Here is a 17,986-nt window from a genome sequence, read left to right as displayed (position 1 = left end):
GGCGTGAAGCTCTTGAGCGTTTCTGAGCCACCCCTCAGACATCCAAACTTTGGAAGCTTATTCTCCCCTGCATGGAGAAGACATCCCGTTAATTTGTCCTAAACGATCTGCTCCAGAGCTTAAAGGACCATGGCTTCTATTTGAAGGATATCTTCCCCCTGCCTCTTCCAGAAGAAGACGATTGATTTCTCTACTTCCATCCCTAAGAACCAGAACTTTGCATCTGGGAAGAGCAGTGGGTTAGGTTTGAAAGGCTTTGGTTTGAAGACAAGCTCAAACCAGCTGTGTGACCTTGGATAAATCATTTAACTCCTCCGAGTCTTAATCCCTTTCATCTGTACAGCGAGGCTGCTGGTGGCCTGGGGAGATGATGCCTGGGGACCCCAGTCACTATCTCGGAAGCCCCTACTGTCCCTGTGGGGACCCCTCCCACAAATTCCCTCTGCCTTCACTTGGCAGACCCCACTGGTGCCGTGTGTGAGAGATGAGGGCTTGGGTGGCAGAACTTAACAAAAAATATTTTAAATAAAGAATGTTTTAAAAAGATATACATAAATAAATGTCATCATGATTTCCAAGAGGTTCCAGCTCCCAAAGGGTCAAAAGGCCAGGCCAGCAGTGACTGGGCATGGCTGCTTACAGGAGAGTCAGAGTTTCAAAAGACCCAGTGCCTGAGACACAATCGAGCATGAAAAATGGGATCAGAGGGTGTGAAGGGAACTTAAGGGATCACTTTGTATTCAAATCGCACAGATGGCCTTTTCAACAATAAATGGTTGTGCTCCCATCCTCCCCGGCTCCCCGGCCCCAGACACCAAAGCAAGACAATTGGACCGTCAGGAAGGAGACCATTGTGTAGGCTTCTCAGCATGATTTATGTGGAGGGCGGGGCCCAGCCATGTTTCCCGTGATCATGACTCTCCGATGCACTTTCGATAGGGTGTGCATCATCCTGGATGGCTAGGACGGACCGCGATGCCGAGGAGCAGCAGCCACCCGCTCATATTTCATCTTCTCCAGCCCAGGAAGCCAAATGAATTGTCCCATTGATTGAAGAGGCAGAGCAGCAGCGGCGCTGTGGCTCACCACAGTCACCGGGAAGACCAGCCCAGGCCCTCTAGGAGCTGACGTCCACGCCCCCCAGCAGCAGCCAGGACTAGCACCCCAAGTCAGCAGCGTGTTGGGACCGGCTGGGAGGAAAGCCCTGTCCCCAGGGCTCCGGGTTGTGTTCTGATTCTCCATTTCACTGTGGCCAGAGCGCCTGTCCTCTGCACCTGTCTGGTGGACAGAGGTAGGTCACCAGGTCCGGGAGAGTCAAGCTTGCTGCCTTCCCAGACAGGCGAGTCTCCTGGGCCTCACATTCCCCTTAATGTCATTTTATAAGGGAATCAAATGAAATCAAAGTGCAGCTTGCTGTCTGTATGGAGGCAGCCACTCCGCCTCTCAGAATTAACCCTGCGGGCTGAGTCCTGGCCGACAGATGCTGGGTATCAGTTGCCCCGCCGCAGGCCCAGCCTAATCCCCTGCTGGGTGGGGGCATTGGCCTGGTGGCTGGCAGATTCATCCCATCCCCTGTTCAGGGGGTGTCTGATCTTGCCTAAATAGGAGGTGACGGACATATTCTCTTCTGGGCCATCCTTCTTGGAGTTCAAGTGGCCCCAGCAGCTGGGCATCCTCACCAGGCATAAGAGCCCTCTCTAAAGACACTGAGAAGGTCTTCTAGGATGCTATGTAGAGACCAACCAAGGTCCAGGGGCTTTTCTGGTCTGAGCTATCTCTCTAGCCTCTTTGACCCCCTTTTCTATGCAGGTGACCATGGTTCCTATATGTATCTTTTGTGTACGAGCTCTGTCACTCAGTCCCGTGACCTTGGGCTTCCCTCCCTCTAGGTCTTGGCAGTTAGAGAAGGGAATGAGAGCTATCCAACCCTGGGCTCCAGGCAGTGAGCCGGCTGGGCTCCAATCACTGTCCCTTAGTAGGTCCTAGCAGGTCACTGAGAGAGCAAGACAAAGTAGAGGAGAACAAGGGGAGATGGGGGGCAGGGAGTCCTCTCTTCTCATCCCAGGGCCTCCACTGTATCTGAGGGTCTAGAAATTCACATACCTACCTCCCCAAGCACTACCCAGGACAGGCCACAATTGCCCCTCACCTGGAAGAATGAGGGGACCCCCTAACTGATCTCTTCACACCGGCTTGGGTGCCTCCTTGGGCCCTCTGATCTTCTAGAAATGTACCTGAGACTGACTCCCTTTCTCAAAGCCTCCAATGGCTTCCCACTGCATCGAGAACGAATACACCTGGTCCACCTCACCACTCATCTCCAGCCACACTGGCCTGGCCTCTGTTGGTCCCAACACGCCAAGCTCCTTCCCATCTCAGGTACTCTCCACGGGCTGTTCCATTTGCTGGAACACTCCTTCCAAAGTCTTTGACTGGCTAACCCCTTGCTGGCCTGCAGGTCTCAACTTCAAAGTTATGATAGAGTCCCTGCCCATCCCCCTCCCACAACCCCCCCCCCACAGTAATCTAAATAATATTCTCTCTTAAAAGGATCTTTGTCTTCATAGGTGATCAGTTTGTAATCGCGTGTGTGCATGTGTGTATGTGTTGGTGTTGATCTATTTAATGCTCCCTCTCCTACAGGAACTGAAATCTTGATAAAATCGGGGGCCGTGACCACCTCGTTCTCCACAGAATCCCCAGCTCCTAGCCCAGAGCCTGGCATAAAGTGGATGTCCCCAAAATATCCGCTGAATGAAGAAATGAATGAATGAGTACAGATGAAAACTAAGTGAATGAGTGGAGATATCTTCTGGCAGTGGAGGACGATGACTTGGTTCTCCAACAGGGCTGCCCTCTGCCAACCTCTCTCCTGTTGCCCCCTAGGCAGGCACTGGAACCACAGGGAGCCCAGATGCTACGTCTTCTCCTCCTTCCTTGTAGGGAACAAGTTTGAGTCTTCTCCATTTGGGACCTTCTGATGCCAGTCTGCGTGTGCCCACAGGGCCTCTGTGATGCCGGTCCACACACACCCGTGGGGCCACTCCCTTCAGATGACCCTAGGCCCACCATCTTGGTCCTCCGTTTTGGGTCCAGTTGAGGTGAGGTTACTGTGTGGTAGGGGATGCCCAAGAAAGGGTTAAGTTGCCAGAAGCAGAGTCCCGCCCTTGGGTTTGCTCAGCCAATCAGAGTCTGTCCTGATGAGGTAAAGCTTCTATCCTGGGTAGCATTGGTTGAGTTGGCAGGCCCCGTCTCCTGCTGGAGAGAGCCATAAGGGTGGAGTTTCTGTGGAACCAGACAGAACTGGAATTAGCTCGCTGTCTACTCTGGCCAGGGCTGCCTGACTCCAGGACCTGCCCCTGTGCCTTTCTAAGGTGCCCAGACAGACCCTGGCATCTCCGGGGCCCCGCCTCTAGCTGACCAGCAGAAATGACAAGGTGGCATGCACTTCGGTGTCCCATCTGGGAGAGGTCTCACAGCCAGAGCAGACCCAGGAGGCCTCAGTTTCCCTGCCTGGGCCCTGGAATAGAGCAGGTGGTTACCAGGAAGTAGCATGGAGCGATCATCACATGAGCTCAGAGCAGCAGCATTCCACGTCAATAAGCAAGGCCGCTAGATGAATCTTCCTATACAGGCATAGCTTTCAAGTAACAGTAATAGCAGCTAGTTCACAGAGTTCTTCTTGTGTGCACATTGCATGAGCTTAATCCTCACGAGAACCCTGTTAATCCATCCACTTTACTGATGAAAAAACTGAGTCTCAGCAAGGCTCGGTGCTTCCCCAGAGGTCACAGAGTGGTAAGAGTTTACACTTCCCATGTCACTTGCTATATTATTTTCGAGCAGTCTGTTGGCATATCTGTCTCCACCACCGGACTGCGATCTCGCAAGGAAAGAGTGCGGCAGATCCTTCCATGCATTCCCACCAGCATTCCCACCATGGAGTCCAGGGCGCACCCTGAGGACAGAGCAGGTACTGCATCGCACCCCTCTCACGCCTGATGGCTGTCGGAAGCCCACTCTCCTCGGAGGTTTCCCATCGCCTGGGCCAGTGCTGTGCACGTGGTGGGGGCTCAGCAGGGGTCCACTGAGCAAACAATGAATGTGCAGCCGTGACCCCACCGGACCGCTCTTAGGACCCATCAGGCACAGCCTTTCATGCGTGGATTGCCACTCTCAGTCACCTCTGCCCAATTAAAGGAGAGTTCCATAGGACAGGCCTCATCCATCTCTGTGACCCTGAAGGACCTGACCTAGCATCTGGCACAGAGCAGGCATTTCTGATGTATATTTGATTGGATAACCAAAATAATATGCAACTGTCTGTCCCTACTGGCTTAGAACCTCAGTGGCCACAGGCAGGACCACCTGTGAGTTATTCTAGATTAGAAGCATCATAGCACTCGCTGTGGCTGGGGTCTAGTAAAAGTGATCCCAGGCAGAAGAAAGGTACGTTCCCTCCAGGAGCAGATAATGAAGCAAGTGGGCGGGGTTCTGATAAGAAAGAAGGATGTGGTGAGCAGAAGGAAGCCAGGTCATTCACTTCTACAGGGAGAGGGAGAGCTCATACAGAGAGAGGGAGAGCTCATACGGGACCAACCCAGGGCAGCCTGCTGCCTACTGCGATCAGCTCAAAGTGAGCCGGAGAGAGGCAACGGGGCCCCCAGAGAAGAGATGGAGGCCAGACACCGTCTGCCTCATTGTTTCCACGCTGCCACAGCCAGACCTTGCCCCCACCCCCACCGCAACCTACAGAGACACAGCACAGCAAGCCTGTGGCCGCCCCACCCCTGAAGATGGGACAGAAAAGCTCCGGCCCCTAAAGGCAGCAAAGTTCCCAGGGTCTGGCTCCCTGACGGGAGACTGGACGACCCCAGGCCCTCCAGGGTCATCTTCCGTGGTAAGCTTTCATGACAGTCACTAGGCTCCAAGAGCTAGAAAGGGCCACCTGGCCAATGCTTGAAAGAGACCACCGAGGAAGCAGCTGCCAGAGGTCACACCGCAGGGGGCGGTACACCTGCCTCTGTGTTGTCCTTCGAATCCATCTTCTTCCCGTTCCCTCTACCTTTCCCAAGGAGCGTTTCACATTCAGGGAGTCCCATTTATGTTTCACAAATTTGGGAAGAACTTTGCATTCCTTGAGATGTGGGAAGAACCCCCCAATCCAAGGTTCCAGCAAACACTGTTGAACAGGGTTGAGAAGGGGCAGCAGGGGGCTTCGGGGAGCTGCCTTGCAAACCCCTTTCCCGGGAGAGGCGTCTGAGTTAGGGCAAGGAGCAGCCTGGCCAGCGTTTGACCTTGGACCGCAGAAGGCGGAGCATTCCCAGAAAGAACAAAGAAAAGGCGTTTTAAAAAAAAGAAAAGGGAGGCTACTCAGGACAAATTGATCAGGTGGGCCTCTTTCCGCCTGAAAAGCAAGAAGCTGGGGTCTGAGCGCTGCTTGGCCTTCCCTTTCCTCTCTCCCTGGAGGTCAGCAACTTTAGCAGAAAGGCCGCGGCCCAGCCCTTGGCCAAGACATGCATGCTCACCTCCGAGGCTGCCAGGACCCGGTGGAGCTGCGCGCTGGTGGATGGCCGCTGGGCCGGCTGGATGGCCCCCAGGCCACTCTGCGGGACTAGAGAAAAGCCTATCTACCAGAACTTCTCTGGGGGAGCTATTTAAGTGACCAGAACAAATAAGTTGCTAAGACTCATTAAGTGTGTATGCCAGGGGTGGGGACGGGGGAGCTGGGGCTTGAGACCCCAAGGGGCCTACTTCACCAGAGATGTTCACGTAACTCCCTTCTAAGGAGGGTGAGCCGGTGGGGTGTGTCAGGGCCACGGCAGGGCCCAGTTCTCAGTGAGGAGGCAATTCTGAGGTTGTCTCAGCAGTCAGGCCCTCCTTATACATGCTTCCCCACCCAACACACAGCTTCTCCATTAAACGCACACCGAAAGAGTTTTGATTTGAAGATGTGGCTAACTCTTGGCAGCCGCGGGTGCCCTGAAGCCAGGCCCCAAACCCTGGGCTCTTCCAGCGCCAGCCAGCCAAGTCTGCAGCCTGCCGGGACCAAGGCCCGTCTCAGAAACTCAGACTAGGGCACCCGGGTGGCTCAGCTGGTTACACGTCTGACTTCAGCTCATGGTTCGTGGGTTCAGGCCCCGCATCGGGCCCTGCACTGACGGCGCAGGGCCTGCTTGGGATTCTCTCTCTCCCTCTCTCTCCGACCCTTCCCCTGCTCACGCTCTTGCCTTTTCTCTCTCTCTCTCTCTCTCAAAATAAATAAACAAACTTCAAAAGTAAAGAAACCCAGACCATCTTCAGTCGCTCAAACTGTCTTCCCAACCAAAGACAGAGACTTACTTCCCACAACTCCAAAGCCTGCAAACTCTGAAGTTCAAGCAGAAAGAACTCTTCCCCCTAGACCAGAAGGAGCTGAGTGCCAAACAGAAGACAGCTGGGGCGGGAGGATGGGGCATGAGGTCAGCCATGGGACACCCCAGGGACCGCCCCAGTGAAGAGAGTGGCCTGGTTTCTGACTGTGACCAAGCCGGCAGCCTACGGCCTCAGAGACAGGTCTCTGTGGAGCAGAAGAAGCTGGCAGTGGGAGGGTAGCTGTAAGCAGCTGGGGCCGAGGTGGGGGCAGTGCGCAACCCATCAACTATGACAGATTGAGCACCTACTGCATACCAGGCACTGTGCCACTAACTGCATATGCACCATCTCATTCCAGCCTCCCAGCAACCCTTTGGAGGAGGGGCTGCTGTTCCCAGATGGGGACACCAAAGCACCGAGTAGTAGAGTGACTTGCCCAAGGTCACAGCGCCAGTCAGCAGTCGAGTGTGACTCGAAGCCCCTGCTCTTCCCACTATCCTCCCTCATCAAGGTTACTCCTGCCCCTGGCCGGCGTCACACAAGATAACGTTCAAGTCTGTCTGGGATCACAGAATTCTCAGACTCCGACTCCCTTCCTTAGGGAAGGGCTGGGGAGCGGCCGTGCACCCCTGCCGGTCCAGGGGAGGCTCTCCAGAAACCTCCTGGCCTCAGCAGGCCTGTCCCTGCAGCCCCCTCCCTATGCCTGCTGGAAGCCTGGGGAAGAAGAAACAAGACCAGAGAGTTTGCTGGCTGGCACTCACTGTCCTTCCCCCTCTCCCCGAGCCAGCAGACCAACCATTCAGATCCTCACTCGGCCAACCAGACCAAATCCCCAGGTTTCCAACACTTTCACCAAAGAGAAGCCACCTGCGTGACTCACAAACAGGAAATACAGCTGCGCCTTGTGGCTGGCATCCGGCTGACACAGGGGAAGGCTATGGTCCGGCTCCCATCCCGTTCCCTCCAGTAGGGGCACGGGACCAGCTGAGGGGTGCCTATCCCAGGTCAGCCTCAGCCGGGAGGCTCTAATCTTCCGAGAGGCCCCCGCTGGCCAGCCCCTGGTCCCCAGCAAACTCTGCTTGGCTCCACTCGGCTGTGGCCTGCATCGAATTAGAAAAGCTTCTGCCGCAGACATCTCCCGACGATGCCTGCCCTCGGCCAGTGTTAAGCACCAGCTTGCTGCCCCTGGGCACGACCTATCCAATGGCAGAGGGGGGCCACATGCCAGGCAGCATTGGCAGGCCAACCCAAATTAGACCTTGCCGTAGGCAAACCATTGAACAGAGCCGAGAAGTGATGGCCATGCTCCATTAGGCTCTGTCACTCTACCTGAGCAGTGCAAAACCCACTCAACAGACCCGGTGGAATCGAAATCCATTCAACAGCCCCAGTGAGATGCCAAAGGGGAGAGATCTTCAAGCACGGGCTTCCCTGCTAAGAGCTTGTTGCTCAGATCCAAGTCCTACGCTGGAGCTGGTCCCAAGCTCAACTCGGAGGCTTGAGGGTCCAGGCTGGCCGAGGGGAAGCCGGGCAGCCAGGGCTGCGGCCACTGGCGAGGCCCTTACCTTGCTCTCCGGGGGCGAGGCCGCCAGCTGTTGCTGCTTAGCGATGTTCTCCGACAGGCACCAGCACACTCTCTTCTTCTGCTCCTGCGAGTGCGCCTCCAAAGTGAATAAGCACTCTGCCTTCTGACGTCAGGGAAAATAGAGAAAAGGATGGTCAGGGCTGCTCCCTGGATCAGGGGGCTCCCAGGCCCTAGCACCTCCCTGGGCTCCCGAGGGCGAGGCTGAAGCAGGGAGGGGAGTGCCCACTAAAAGCCACAAATGCACACCAGTCCCCAGTGACATCGAGGCAGCCAGAGGAGCAGGGAAGCTGGCTTGGGGGCCAGCTGGAGAGCGAGCCGCGTGCCCGCGGGTTGGGGGAAGGGTGGGAGGCGCCAGTTCCCAACACAGTGGAGGCCTGTGGAGAGCCACAGGGCAGCGATGGTGAGGTCACCCCCGGGGACAGGCAGCACAAGGCAGCAGCTGGGGGAGCACATGGGGAACCCAGAGGACCAAGGTCTGCAGCCCTCTGATGCTCTGTGGAGCCAGGACCCCTCCTCCAGCTCACAGAACCTCCCCTCCCCCACCTCAGTGTACAAAGTCAGATGGGCAGTTAGACAGACATACCAACGGAATGCAAACAGAAACTCAGGTCCCTTTAGAAAGTCTTGGCGGGCATAGTCACGTGGCCTCCTATAGCAACCCCCCCCCCCCACGCCCCCAGCACCTGGCACATGAGCAGGGTGTGATCAGTGGCCACACAGCTCAGTGGAGCACGCCAACAGATCCAGGCACCGGCCCTGCTGTTGTTCACATCTCACTCTGTTATCTAACCTTGTTAAGTGCAGGCTCGTCTCCCCAGCTAGACCAGAAAGTCCTTCCGGGAGGGCCTTTTCCACCTCGGCCCAGCAGAGGACTTGGCAAGTAATGGCCTCGGTGAGCTCTGGCTCCTGGAGGGACTTCCGGGATGAGGTCAAACCCAGGCCAGCCCTGGCACCAGCGCCAAGGCGCTGCTAAGACCCGGGGAGTCGGCCCCCCGGGAGTCGGCACGTGGGGCGGTCCAGCACGCCCAGGGCCATCATCCACTCTTGGACATGCTGGTCAGAGGACGGCAGGCTCTTTCTGACTCCGCTGGAATTTGATTATAACCCCACAGGGCTGCGATTATGTGAGCTCAGCCAGGGAGCTAAGAGCATGAGCCGGATGGCTTGGAACAGAGAAAAACAGTGTTTCTATGCGGCTCTCCCTCGTTTTGCAGTTGGACAGGCCTGGTTTGAATCCCAGCTTTGCCACTTCCTGGCTGCCGACCTCAGGGAAGTCCATAGAATGGGAATGGTGACATCACCGCCTCTGAGAGCCAGTGAGCAGGTAAGGAGAGCGACCAGAGGCCTCAATGAACAGCAGCTACTGTTGTGATCACCCATACTTCACTCATTTCACAAACCGTTGTTGAGCACCTGCTAATTTTCAGGGACTGACTAGGTCTTGGGGGTGAAGAAGCAAATAAGAGAGATGGAGCTCCGGTCCTCAGCTTGGGGCAGAGATAATAAACCAGTAAACAATTAAATAATATCATTACCGATTGTGAAAAGGCCAAAAGGGGGAGATCCTCTTTGAGCCTATTTGCAGTCAGAGAAGGCCTCTCTGAAGGGCCAGCCAGGCGGCTCATCGGGAGAAATCGTTCCAGAGAGGAGGAACAGCACATGCGAGGGCTCTGAGCTGAGGTGGCTACGAGCATCATCTGATAGCACTGGGGGATCTTTTCTGTTCTGCTACCCCACCCCACCCTCAGGGATGCCACCCTTCAGGGCGGGGCTGGCTCCCGTGCTAAGTGCTTCCAAGGAGCTGGCCATTCCGCTCCTGCCCAAAAGTGCTCAGAAGCGGCTCTTCCTAAAAGCATCAGAGGAAAAAGGGCAGAAAGTGCCGCCCCTCGGCTTCGGGGAACTGGGCGGATGTGGTGAGGCAATCCTATCACTTAACGGCAGGTTCCCTCCACTTCTCAGAACCCCCAACCCGCTGCAAGGGAAGGACACGCCCTTCAAAGAGAGACCCCCAGATTTCCCGCAGGGAAGCCAGCTAGGGGCAGGAGCCCATCTGTCTCCTCGCAGTCCCCTGTCGGGTGAGCAGTGAGGCAAGGACCATGGTCCCTTCCATGGAAAGGCTGCATCTCCCACAAAGCTGGCCCTGCCTCTCCCTAGCTGTTTGGGCTTCAGCAAATCCCTTCATCTCCCGGACCCAAACCTCCTCTCCTTCTGTTCTAAGCCAGGAATTCTGCCTAAATAATAATTCGTTTTACCTCATTATCAAATTGAAAGAGCACTTTTCCCAGCCATGCTCTCATTTTGCTCTTGGCAATTCCACGAAGAGGTAGGGAGGGCTTGGACAGTTACTCCCGATTCAGGGAAGGGGAGCACCAAGGCTCAGGGTGGCTAAGGGCCTCTGTGAAGTCTTATGGCCAGCGAGCAGCAGAAGGAAGGCTCAAAGCCCTGGAGAAACACGAGTTGAGAGTTCACCCCCCAAACCTGGGAGGCCCGCTAGGGGGCTGGCAGGAATGGCCCCCCTTGCAGACGGAGCCCAGAGGCAGCTAGACTGCAAAAGCTTTCAGAAGAGCTCTATCAGCCGATGAGTCTCAAAGCGGATGCAGAACTCACTGGTAGCTTTTTGTATACCCCTGCCCTACCCCGAGCTCCAGGATGGCGGTCCCTTCCCACAAGAGTGCAGGAAAGCCTCCCCTCACAGTGACAGGGCTGCCGGCGTCCTAAGCTTGAGACGTCCCTGTCACACGCCATGCCCCGCATGGCGCGAAGCCCTTCGCCAGTAGGTCTTGATCCTTCTTTCAACAACTTGCAAGGCAGAAGCTGTGACTATCTCCACTTTACTGACATCCCAAGAACCACTTCCTCTCCCCGCCCTGTGGATAATCTCCTTTTAGAAAGTCCTATTTCTCCACCTGGGATGGTGACCACGTGACCTGTCTCAACAGCAGGGTTCGGGGAGGCTAGGTGCCTGGCTCTGAGAGCCTGAAGCTGAAAGCCCCATAATGCTAGAGTCCGGAAGCCTTCTAAGGCACCGAAGACCTAACCCCAGGCCTCTCCGAGGGCCGGGAGTGGGCTGTCTTGGACGGACAAACATTTTGAGAAGGCCCTTCCTCCCAAGGTTCCTTTCTAGGAGCTTTGGAGGCTGGTCTGGATGAGAGAGCGAGCGAGCACAGAACCAACTCCCTCCAGGGAAGCTGAATTCCCATCTGTTGAAATCCATCCACTTCAGGGACCCCATTGCCTGCCTGGCTGCCCAGCATATGAACAGTCTCTCTCAGTCCCCTGTGTGGTCTAACTCTTTGGTTTCAATGCTGTTGCACACTGTGCCCTCAAATACCAGGAGTCACGGTCAAGGCTGTAAGCGGCCCCGAAGGCATCCTAACGTGACTCACTCAGAGGCAGGGCCTCCTGCTGGAGCGGCACTGGGCCCAGACGTCTGCATTCAAACATGAGCATCCTCACATCCAACCAGAAACCCAGGTCCACCCAGCCTCTTTAAAACCCCCATCTTGGGGCGCCTGGGTGGCTCAGTCAGTTAAGCCTCTGACTTCGGCTCAGGTAATGATCTCAGGGATCGTGAGTTCGAGCCCTGTGTTGGGCTCTGTGCTGACAGCTGGGAGCCTGGAGCCTGATTCGGATTCTGTGTCCCTTGCTCTCTGACCCTCATCCACTCACACTCTGCCTCCCCCCTCAAAAATAAAATAAACATTTAAAAAATTATTTTAAAGAAACCCATCTTGCCTTACCTCCTTGTTCCTGAATTAATATAACCTTTTATGAACTAAAACCTCTTCTGCTACTATTTGTTCATCTGCTTTGACAAAATTCCTCCCACTTAATTATAACGACCTTATGACACAGGTAGGAAGGAAAGGCACAGCCGTTACCATTTTCCAGATGGGAACACTAGGGCTCAGAGAAGTTAAGCCAGATGCCGCAGGAGACCTCCGGGAAGGAGATTCAAATTCTGTCTCCTGCCTCCTCTGGAGCCTGGAACCTTCCCACATTTGTATAACTCTATACGTACATTACAAAGAGCATGAGATATTCCTCCTAGCTTTCTTTTTAAAAGGTCAATAAATCATTGGTGATGTGTCTAATGGAGAATAAATGAATATGAAAAAGCTCTCCCCCTGGTATGAAGCTGACAATAATAATAACCACCATTTATTGAGTACTCACTGTGTGTCAGGCTCTGTGCTAAGTGCCTTGAACAGGGTATCTTATTGAATCTCATTTAATCATTACAACAATCCTGCCGAGTGGGCCCCATCAGCCTTGTTTCAGAGAGGAGCATGTGACTTGCCCAGATCATTCAGTTAGGAAAGGGCAGAGCCAAGATTCAAGTCTAGGTCTTCCTAACCCCAAAGCGCAGGCTCATCGGTTAATGGAGCCAGGATTAGATTTGAAGAGACCTGGGCACCTGGGTGGCTCAGTCGGTTAAGCGTCTGACTTCGGCTCAGGTCATGATCTCACAGTTTGTGGGTTCGAGCCCCGCATCAAGCTCTGCGCTGACAGTTCAGAGCCTGGAGCCTGCTTCAGATTGTGTCTCCCTCTCTCTCTGACCCTCCCCTGCTCACACTCTCTCTCTCTCTCTCTCTCAGAAATAAATAAAACATTAAAAAAAAAAAAAGATTTGAAGAGACGGTCCTTGGCCAACATGCCCTTTGGCCCGGTGTTCTGAAGCCAGCAGAGGGGGCTGCATCTGCCCCAAGGATTTGCAGGGGTGGAGGGATACCCAGGAGAAAGACTCTAGGGCCAACGGCTACATAGGACAGTCCCACCCAGCACCCAGGCAAGTGGGGTTTTCTGAAAGAAGTGGGAAAATCTCTCCAAATCTTGACTCTCTTGCCTGAGTTTCTTTTGGGGGGGGCCCTGCATGTTGGACAATGAAGATAAACTAATTGTCAGAAGTTCCCATTAAGATGTGAGTTTGGGGTTCCCCATGAGGACCCAAAACCATCAAGTGGAGCCTGCGTGGGGCTACAGAGCAAGCAGGCATCTCATCTTCCCGTGACAGCCATGCCTCACAAACGGCAGCCCTGTTATGAGAAGAGAGAGGCTTCTGGATGCCTGTGAGCTCCAATCTCCCAGCCTCTGCAGGTCAGAACTCCTGGCGCTTTACTGAAATAAAAGGCCCCTGGATCAATATCCCTTCATCAGTCTTTGGAGAGCTAGGAGGTCACAGTTCCCTGGAAGCCAATAAGCAGAAGTGCTTTTCTCTGCAAAAACAAACCAGACTGGAAGCTCTCTTGGCATTAAAGAACCCAGAGCTCGATTTCAGGCCCTGCCAGAGAGAACTGGAATCCAGAGGGGTGAGGCTAGGGGGCAGTGCTCTGGCTTTGCCCAGCCTGGTCCACAGCTCCTAGGCTGTTTTCTGCCTCCCAGCTACTTCCTGTGCCTGGTGGAGGTGTGCCAACACAGGGGAGGACATCGAATGCCTTCCTGGCCCTCAGCTTGCCACTGTAGTTAGTCGAGGTCCCCAGCTCAGCTCCGACAATGGCCACCGCCCTTTGGAACTCTCTGCTCTCCCCCGAAGCTAACTGGTCAACCGTCTTCTCCCCCAGGCATCTGTTCACCCAAGGGGACTCCCTCGAGGGCTTGTACCTCTTTTCACAGCCAGGAAACAAAGGAGTGATTTTTCAATCATAGGCGACATACACATTCCTTCCCAAAAGGGTGTACTCCTCTCGGCCAGCTAGCGTAGACCATGCCCTACCCAGCATCTTGTCCCGTGAGACTGGCCCATTCCCTGGGCTGTGAGGCGGGACTGACTCAAGCAGAAGCAGAGGACAGGAATGGGTCTAATGCCTCCTTGCTCAGATACTGCCCCTGCTCATATCAGCAGACACCCGAGGTTGGGAACAGAAAATCTGCTGAAAATTTAAGGGTCTGTATGACTCGGTGGCTCTCAACTTTTTCATTGCCATGGACTTCTGTGATTAAGCCCCTGGTCTGATGACATTTTATCTTCCAAAGCAGTAAGTTGGTTGCCTGATTTTGTCCAGCGAAGGCATAGCGCTGCTCGTATGAGCTTCTGATCAGACCGAAATAACCAAGAATACCAACCACGTTATTCTAGCCCCAAACATGGGCACTTAATATTTTCTTTCGCCTGCATTATCTGGCCCAGGTAAAGATGCAGTTACCTTCAGGCCTTTTAAAACACTGACAAAGTTCTGTAGGAGGGGTCATGGGTGGTACTTTCTGGAAAAAGAGGAAGAAAGAGGCAGGCACAAGAATCATAGATCTCTCCAGAAGAAGGGCTACCAGCTAGGTAAATAAGAAGGGCTACCAGCTGTCCGGCCACACCCTGACTGTGACCCCCGCAGGCGCTGGAGATGAGAGGTTCCCAAGCAGGGGATCACAACATCCTTCTGTCCCCTCTAGGCACTTCTGTGCCCACTGCTCTTCCACGCAGAGGTGGGAGGCACTGAGGCAGGGACTGCTGTTCCCATTCTACAGGGTGGGAAGGCTGCCCAGGACCACCGTACGAGATAACGTGGAGCCTGAGATCAGAGCCCTGGACGAGAGCCAGCACAGTGTCGTCTCCCTAGCACCAGGCCACAGAGCTCTCTCCTCCGATCAAGGGCAAGGACTCACCTCTGCTAGATACAGCACACAGAATTTCAGGTCTTCTGAAGAACCTTGGAGGGAACAAAAAGTAAGACATGCGTCAGGGTTGGCTGCAGAGCAATGCCAGCTGCCTTGCCCAGAAGCCTGTATGCAGTACTTCCTGGAAAAAGAGGAAGAAAGAGGCAGGCACAGATGATGGGGGAATCTCCGGAGGAAAGCCCACTTAATGACCAAGCAGACTAAGGCACAGCAGTAAGGCCTCTGCCCACAGGTCAGCATCACCCAAGGGATGTTGGGGTCCTACCCTCATGAGCCCCCTCTGGGCATCAAACAGCCACACACAGGGAGCTGTCAGCCACTTTAGGAGGCCTCCATCTTTCCCTGCTCTCTGTGATGAGAGACACGGAGGCAGCACACATTTGGGTTTTCCTTTAAATGCTCTCAACTGCCTTCACCATTTTGAAATCCACTCATTGGTTGGATGGACCTAGAAATGGGTGGGCTGTGCAGTGAGGTCCTCAATCATGGGCTGGATGTCGCCCATAGATGGCTTCCCAGCCCAGACCCAGCCCCTTGGTATGTTTTCCTGGAGTCCCGATCTCTAATCCCAAATTCAACCATCCCCTGCCTCTCCACCTGGGAGGGACCATCGGGCTCTCTGCTCCCACAGCAGAGGAGCTAAGGAAGAGCACCTGCAGAAGATGCATTTGGTCAGAGTGCTTCGGAAACGTGAAGATCAAGAGGTGTCCCCAGCCTGTTGGGGAAGGCTTCTTGGAGGAGGATCCTCTTGAACTTGAATGCAAGTTGAGAAGAAAAGACACTCCAGGAGGTGGAACAGCATGAGCAAAGGCATGTAGGTGCGGAAGCACAAGGTGTGGTTCGAGGGACGGCAAGAGGGAAGAAGCAACCCCACCCCCTGCTGTTGTGGGCTGCACCTCGGAATCGGCGCACTCCCCCCTCCCAGGTCATTCTTCTGGGCACAGACCAGGCATGGTTAGTAATTTCCTGAATGTGAAGCAACTGACCTCACTGGGCAGGTGTCATTCTTGAGAGAATGAACCGTACAACACATATGACAACACAAACGTACAGTGCCACGTGCCACCCACGGTGCCAAACGCTGCGTGTATAAGCCTGACCTTGCAGCCACCCCTGTGGGGCAGGGGTGATTGTTATCCATGATTCGTGTGAGGAAACTGAGGCTCAACACATAGTGGAATCAAAGAAATTGCCCAATGAACCAAAACGTGCTGCAAAGTCAAGGTGACAAGGTAACAGAGACAGCTGGTCAAGCCAATTCCTAAGAAAAGGCCCTCATGTGGGTGAAGGCCAGGCCCCTCCGGAAGCACATACGTGGGTGGTTCCCTGGCTAAAACTATCCCTAAGGCCAGGGGTGCCAGCAAGTGCCAGATAAAAATAGTTCATAAGTGAGGTGCCTGGCTGGCTCAATCGGTAGAGCATGAGAACTCTTGGTGTCAGAGTCATGAATTCAAGCCCCACGTTGGGCGTGGAGCCTATTTTTAAAAATCCATAAATAAGTGGGGGTTCACTTTGGACTTAGAAGAAATCCTTCTACTTCTCCACATTTAAAGGAGGGTTTGGAGGGGGCCCCTGGGTGGCCCAGTGGGGGTAGGCCTCTACTGACACTCTTCGTTTCAGCTCAGGTCATGATCTCACAGTTTGAAGGTTCGTGGGTTTGAACCCTTCATCAAAGCCTCAAGCCCTGCTTGGGATCTTCTCTCTGTCTCTCTGTCTCTCTCTCTAAATATAAATAAACATTTAATTAAAAAAAAATAAAGGAGAGTTAGAAGAGAGAGGGCCCCACCTAAAGCGCCCCATCATGTTTAAGAAATCTCCTATTTGAGGGGCCCCTGGGGTGGCTCAGTTGGTATGTCAGACTCTTAGTTTCGGCTCAGGTCACGATCTCGGGGGTTCGTGAGTCGGAGCCCTGCATCGGGCTCTGCGCTAACAGTGTGGGGCCTGCTTGGGATTCTCTCTCTCTGCCCCTCCCCCACTAGTGCTATCTCTGTCTCTCTCAAAATAAATAAATAAGCTTAGGGAAAAAACCACCTCTCATTTGAAAGCTTCTGCCAACTCCTTGCCTTGCGAGGGTGGAGACAAGGGAAGGTGGGTTTTTTTGTTTAAGAAAACATACTTGGATGTCTCCTTGACTTTCGAGAAGCAGATCTGAGTGCCAAGAGAGAAACAAAAAGCTCCATGTAAGAAAATAACAGAAATTTGTATTTCAGATGCTTGTAGTGAGAGGAAAGAAGGCTCTAGAAGGGATGGGAAAGCCAAGGAGGCAGGAGCCTCAGGGAGACAGGAGGCCCGGGGCTGGGGGAAACAGCCTGACACATACCCCCAGTGGCTAGGGGTGGCTAGCGACTGCTTGACAACTTTCCTGTCCTGTGACACCCCCTGCCACCACCCTCCTACATTATCCCAAACCTTCACTGAAACCCACTGCACGTCACGGCCTGGTGCTGGCAGCGCTCTGAGAGAAGGACGGAATGGGGTCACTGCTCAGCATGCTTCACCGCCTCATACGGGGACAACAAAATTCGGGAGCCCAGGGTGCCAGGACGGAGCCGCAGCTGCAGAAAAGCGGGCTGCAAGCTGGTGGACCCAGGAGAGCTGTCTCCATGGCATCAGAACCCCTTCCGTGCCATCAGACCTGGCTCCGGGCCCCCCACGGTGTGGAAACAGGGGTGAGTGTGAAGGCCAGGGACACGGAGGCAGCACACAGGTGGGGAACTTCCTTCACGTCTGGGAATTCCACAAGAAGTCGTCGGCTCCAGGGTGAACCCTGCTTCCCCCCCAAGACTCGTGGGCCGTGCAGGGAGAGTCCCAGAGGTGCGGAGGTGGCTTCCCCACCCAGGTCTGACCCCTTTGCCATGTTTCCAGAGCCCTCTCAAGCCTGGTCTGGGACCTCAAGCTCAGCCATTCGCCAAGCCCTCTCCACTCTGCGTGTTGTTTCCATTTTCCAGTTGCAGAAACTGAGACCCAGAGAGAGAAAACAACGGGTACAGGTGTGCAGCGAGTAAGGGGCAGAGCCTAGACTTGAACCCAGGACAGCTGCCTCCAAAGCATATGTTCTGACGAGCGCGTCACACTTCTGCTCCCCACACTGAAGTCTCCTTCCCTGTTGTCGCCCTGGCAGCCGGCACTGAGATGAGCTCTGAGGATGTGCTCGGCAACTGTCGACTGACTACATTGAACCCCAGGGCAGTCCAGCAGCTGGGACCCGCGCAGCTCAGTTCCCAAGACTGGGTACCCGGCCACCCCCCCCCCCCCCGGGTGGATGGAGAGCCTGAGAATCAGCTGGGCATTTCCAGGCCATCCTGAAAGACCAGAGCAGGCCAGGAAGACACCCAGTGGGCGGGATGCTGGCCGCCAGGGAGGTAGAAACACAAAGGCCAGCAAAGCCAGTGGGCGGCAGAGGCAGGAAGAGGCCACAATGGGCCCCGGACGACCGGA

General features: G+C 54.7%; 1 protein-coding gene across 5 annotated transcripts in view; it reads right to left on the bottom strand.

The window, feature by feature from the left end:
• Positions 1–17,986, bottom strand: part of RGS3 (regulator of G protein signaling 3) — a 122,451-nt gene that overhangs the window by 45,199 nt on the left and 59,266 nt on the right. For 2 of the 5 annotated variants that reach the window (XM_039240179.1, XM_039240207.1), the window contains 3 exons: positions 14,537–14,580; positions 7,920–8,042; positions 712–3,285 (listed from right to left, as the gene is read on the bottom strand). In XM_039240179.1, the coding sequence (XP_039096110.1) occupies positions 3,178–3,285; positions 7,920–8,042; positions 14,537–14,580 (275 nt within the window). In that variant the 3' untranslated portion in view covers positions 712–3,177. Of the gene's footprint in view, positions 1–711; positions 3,286–7,919; positions 8,043–8,185; positions 8,222–14,536; positions 14,581–17,986 lie in introns of those variants that run through there. The other 3 variants (XM_039240169.1, XM_039240215.1, XM_039240220.1) reach the window with 2 other exon arrangements.

Source organism: Hyaena hyaena, unplaced genomic scaffold (genome assembly GCF_003009895.1).
Source record: "Hyaena hyaena isolate Hyena2069 unplaced genomic scaffold, ASM300989v1 scaffold_6, whole genome shotgun sequence".
Classification (NCBI taxonomy): domain Eukaryota; kingdom Metazoa; phylum Chordata; class Mammalia; order Carnivora; family Hyaenidae; genus Hyaena; species Hyaena hyaena.
The sequence above is the reverse complement of the archived record's forward strand: the minus strand, read 5'-3'. Positions and strand labels throughout refer to the sequence as shown.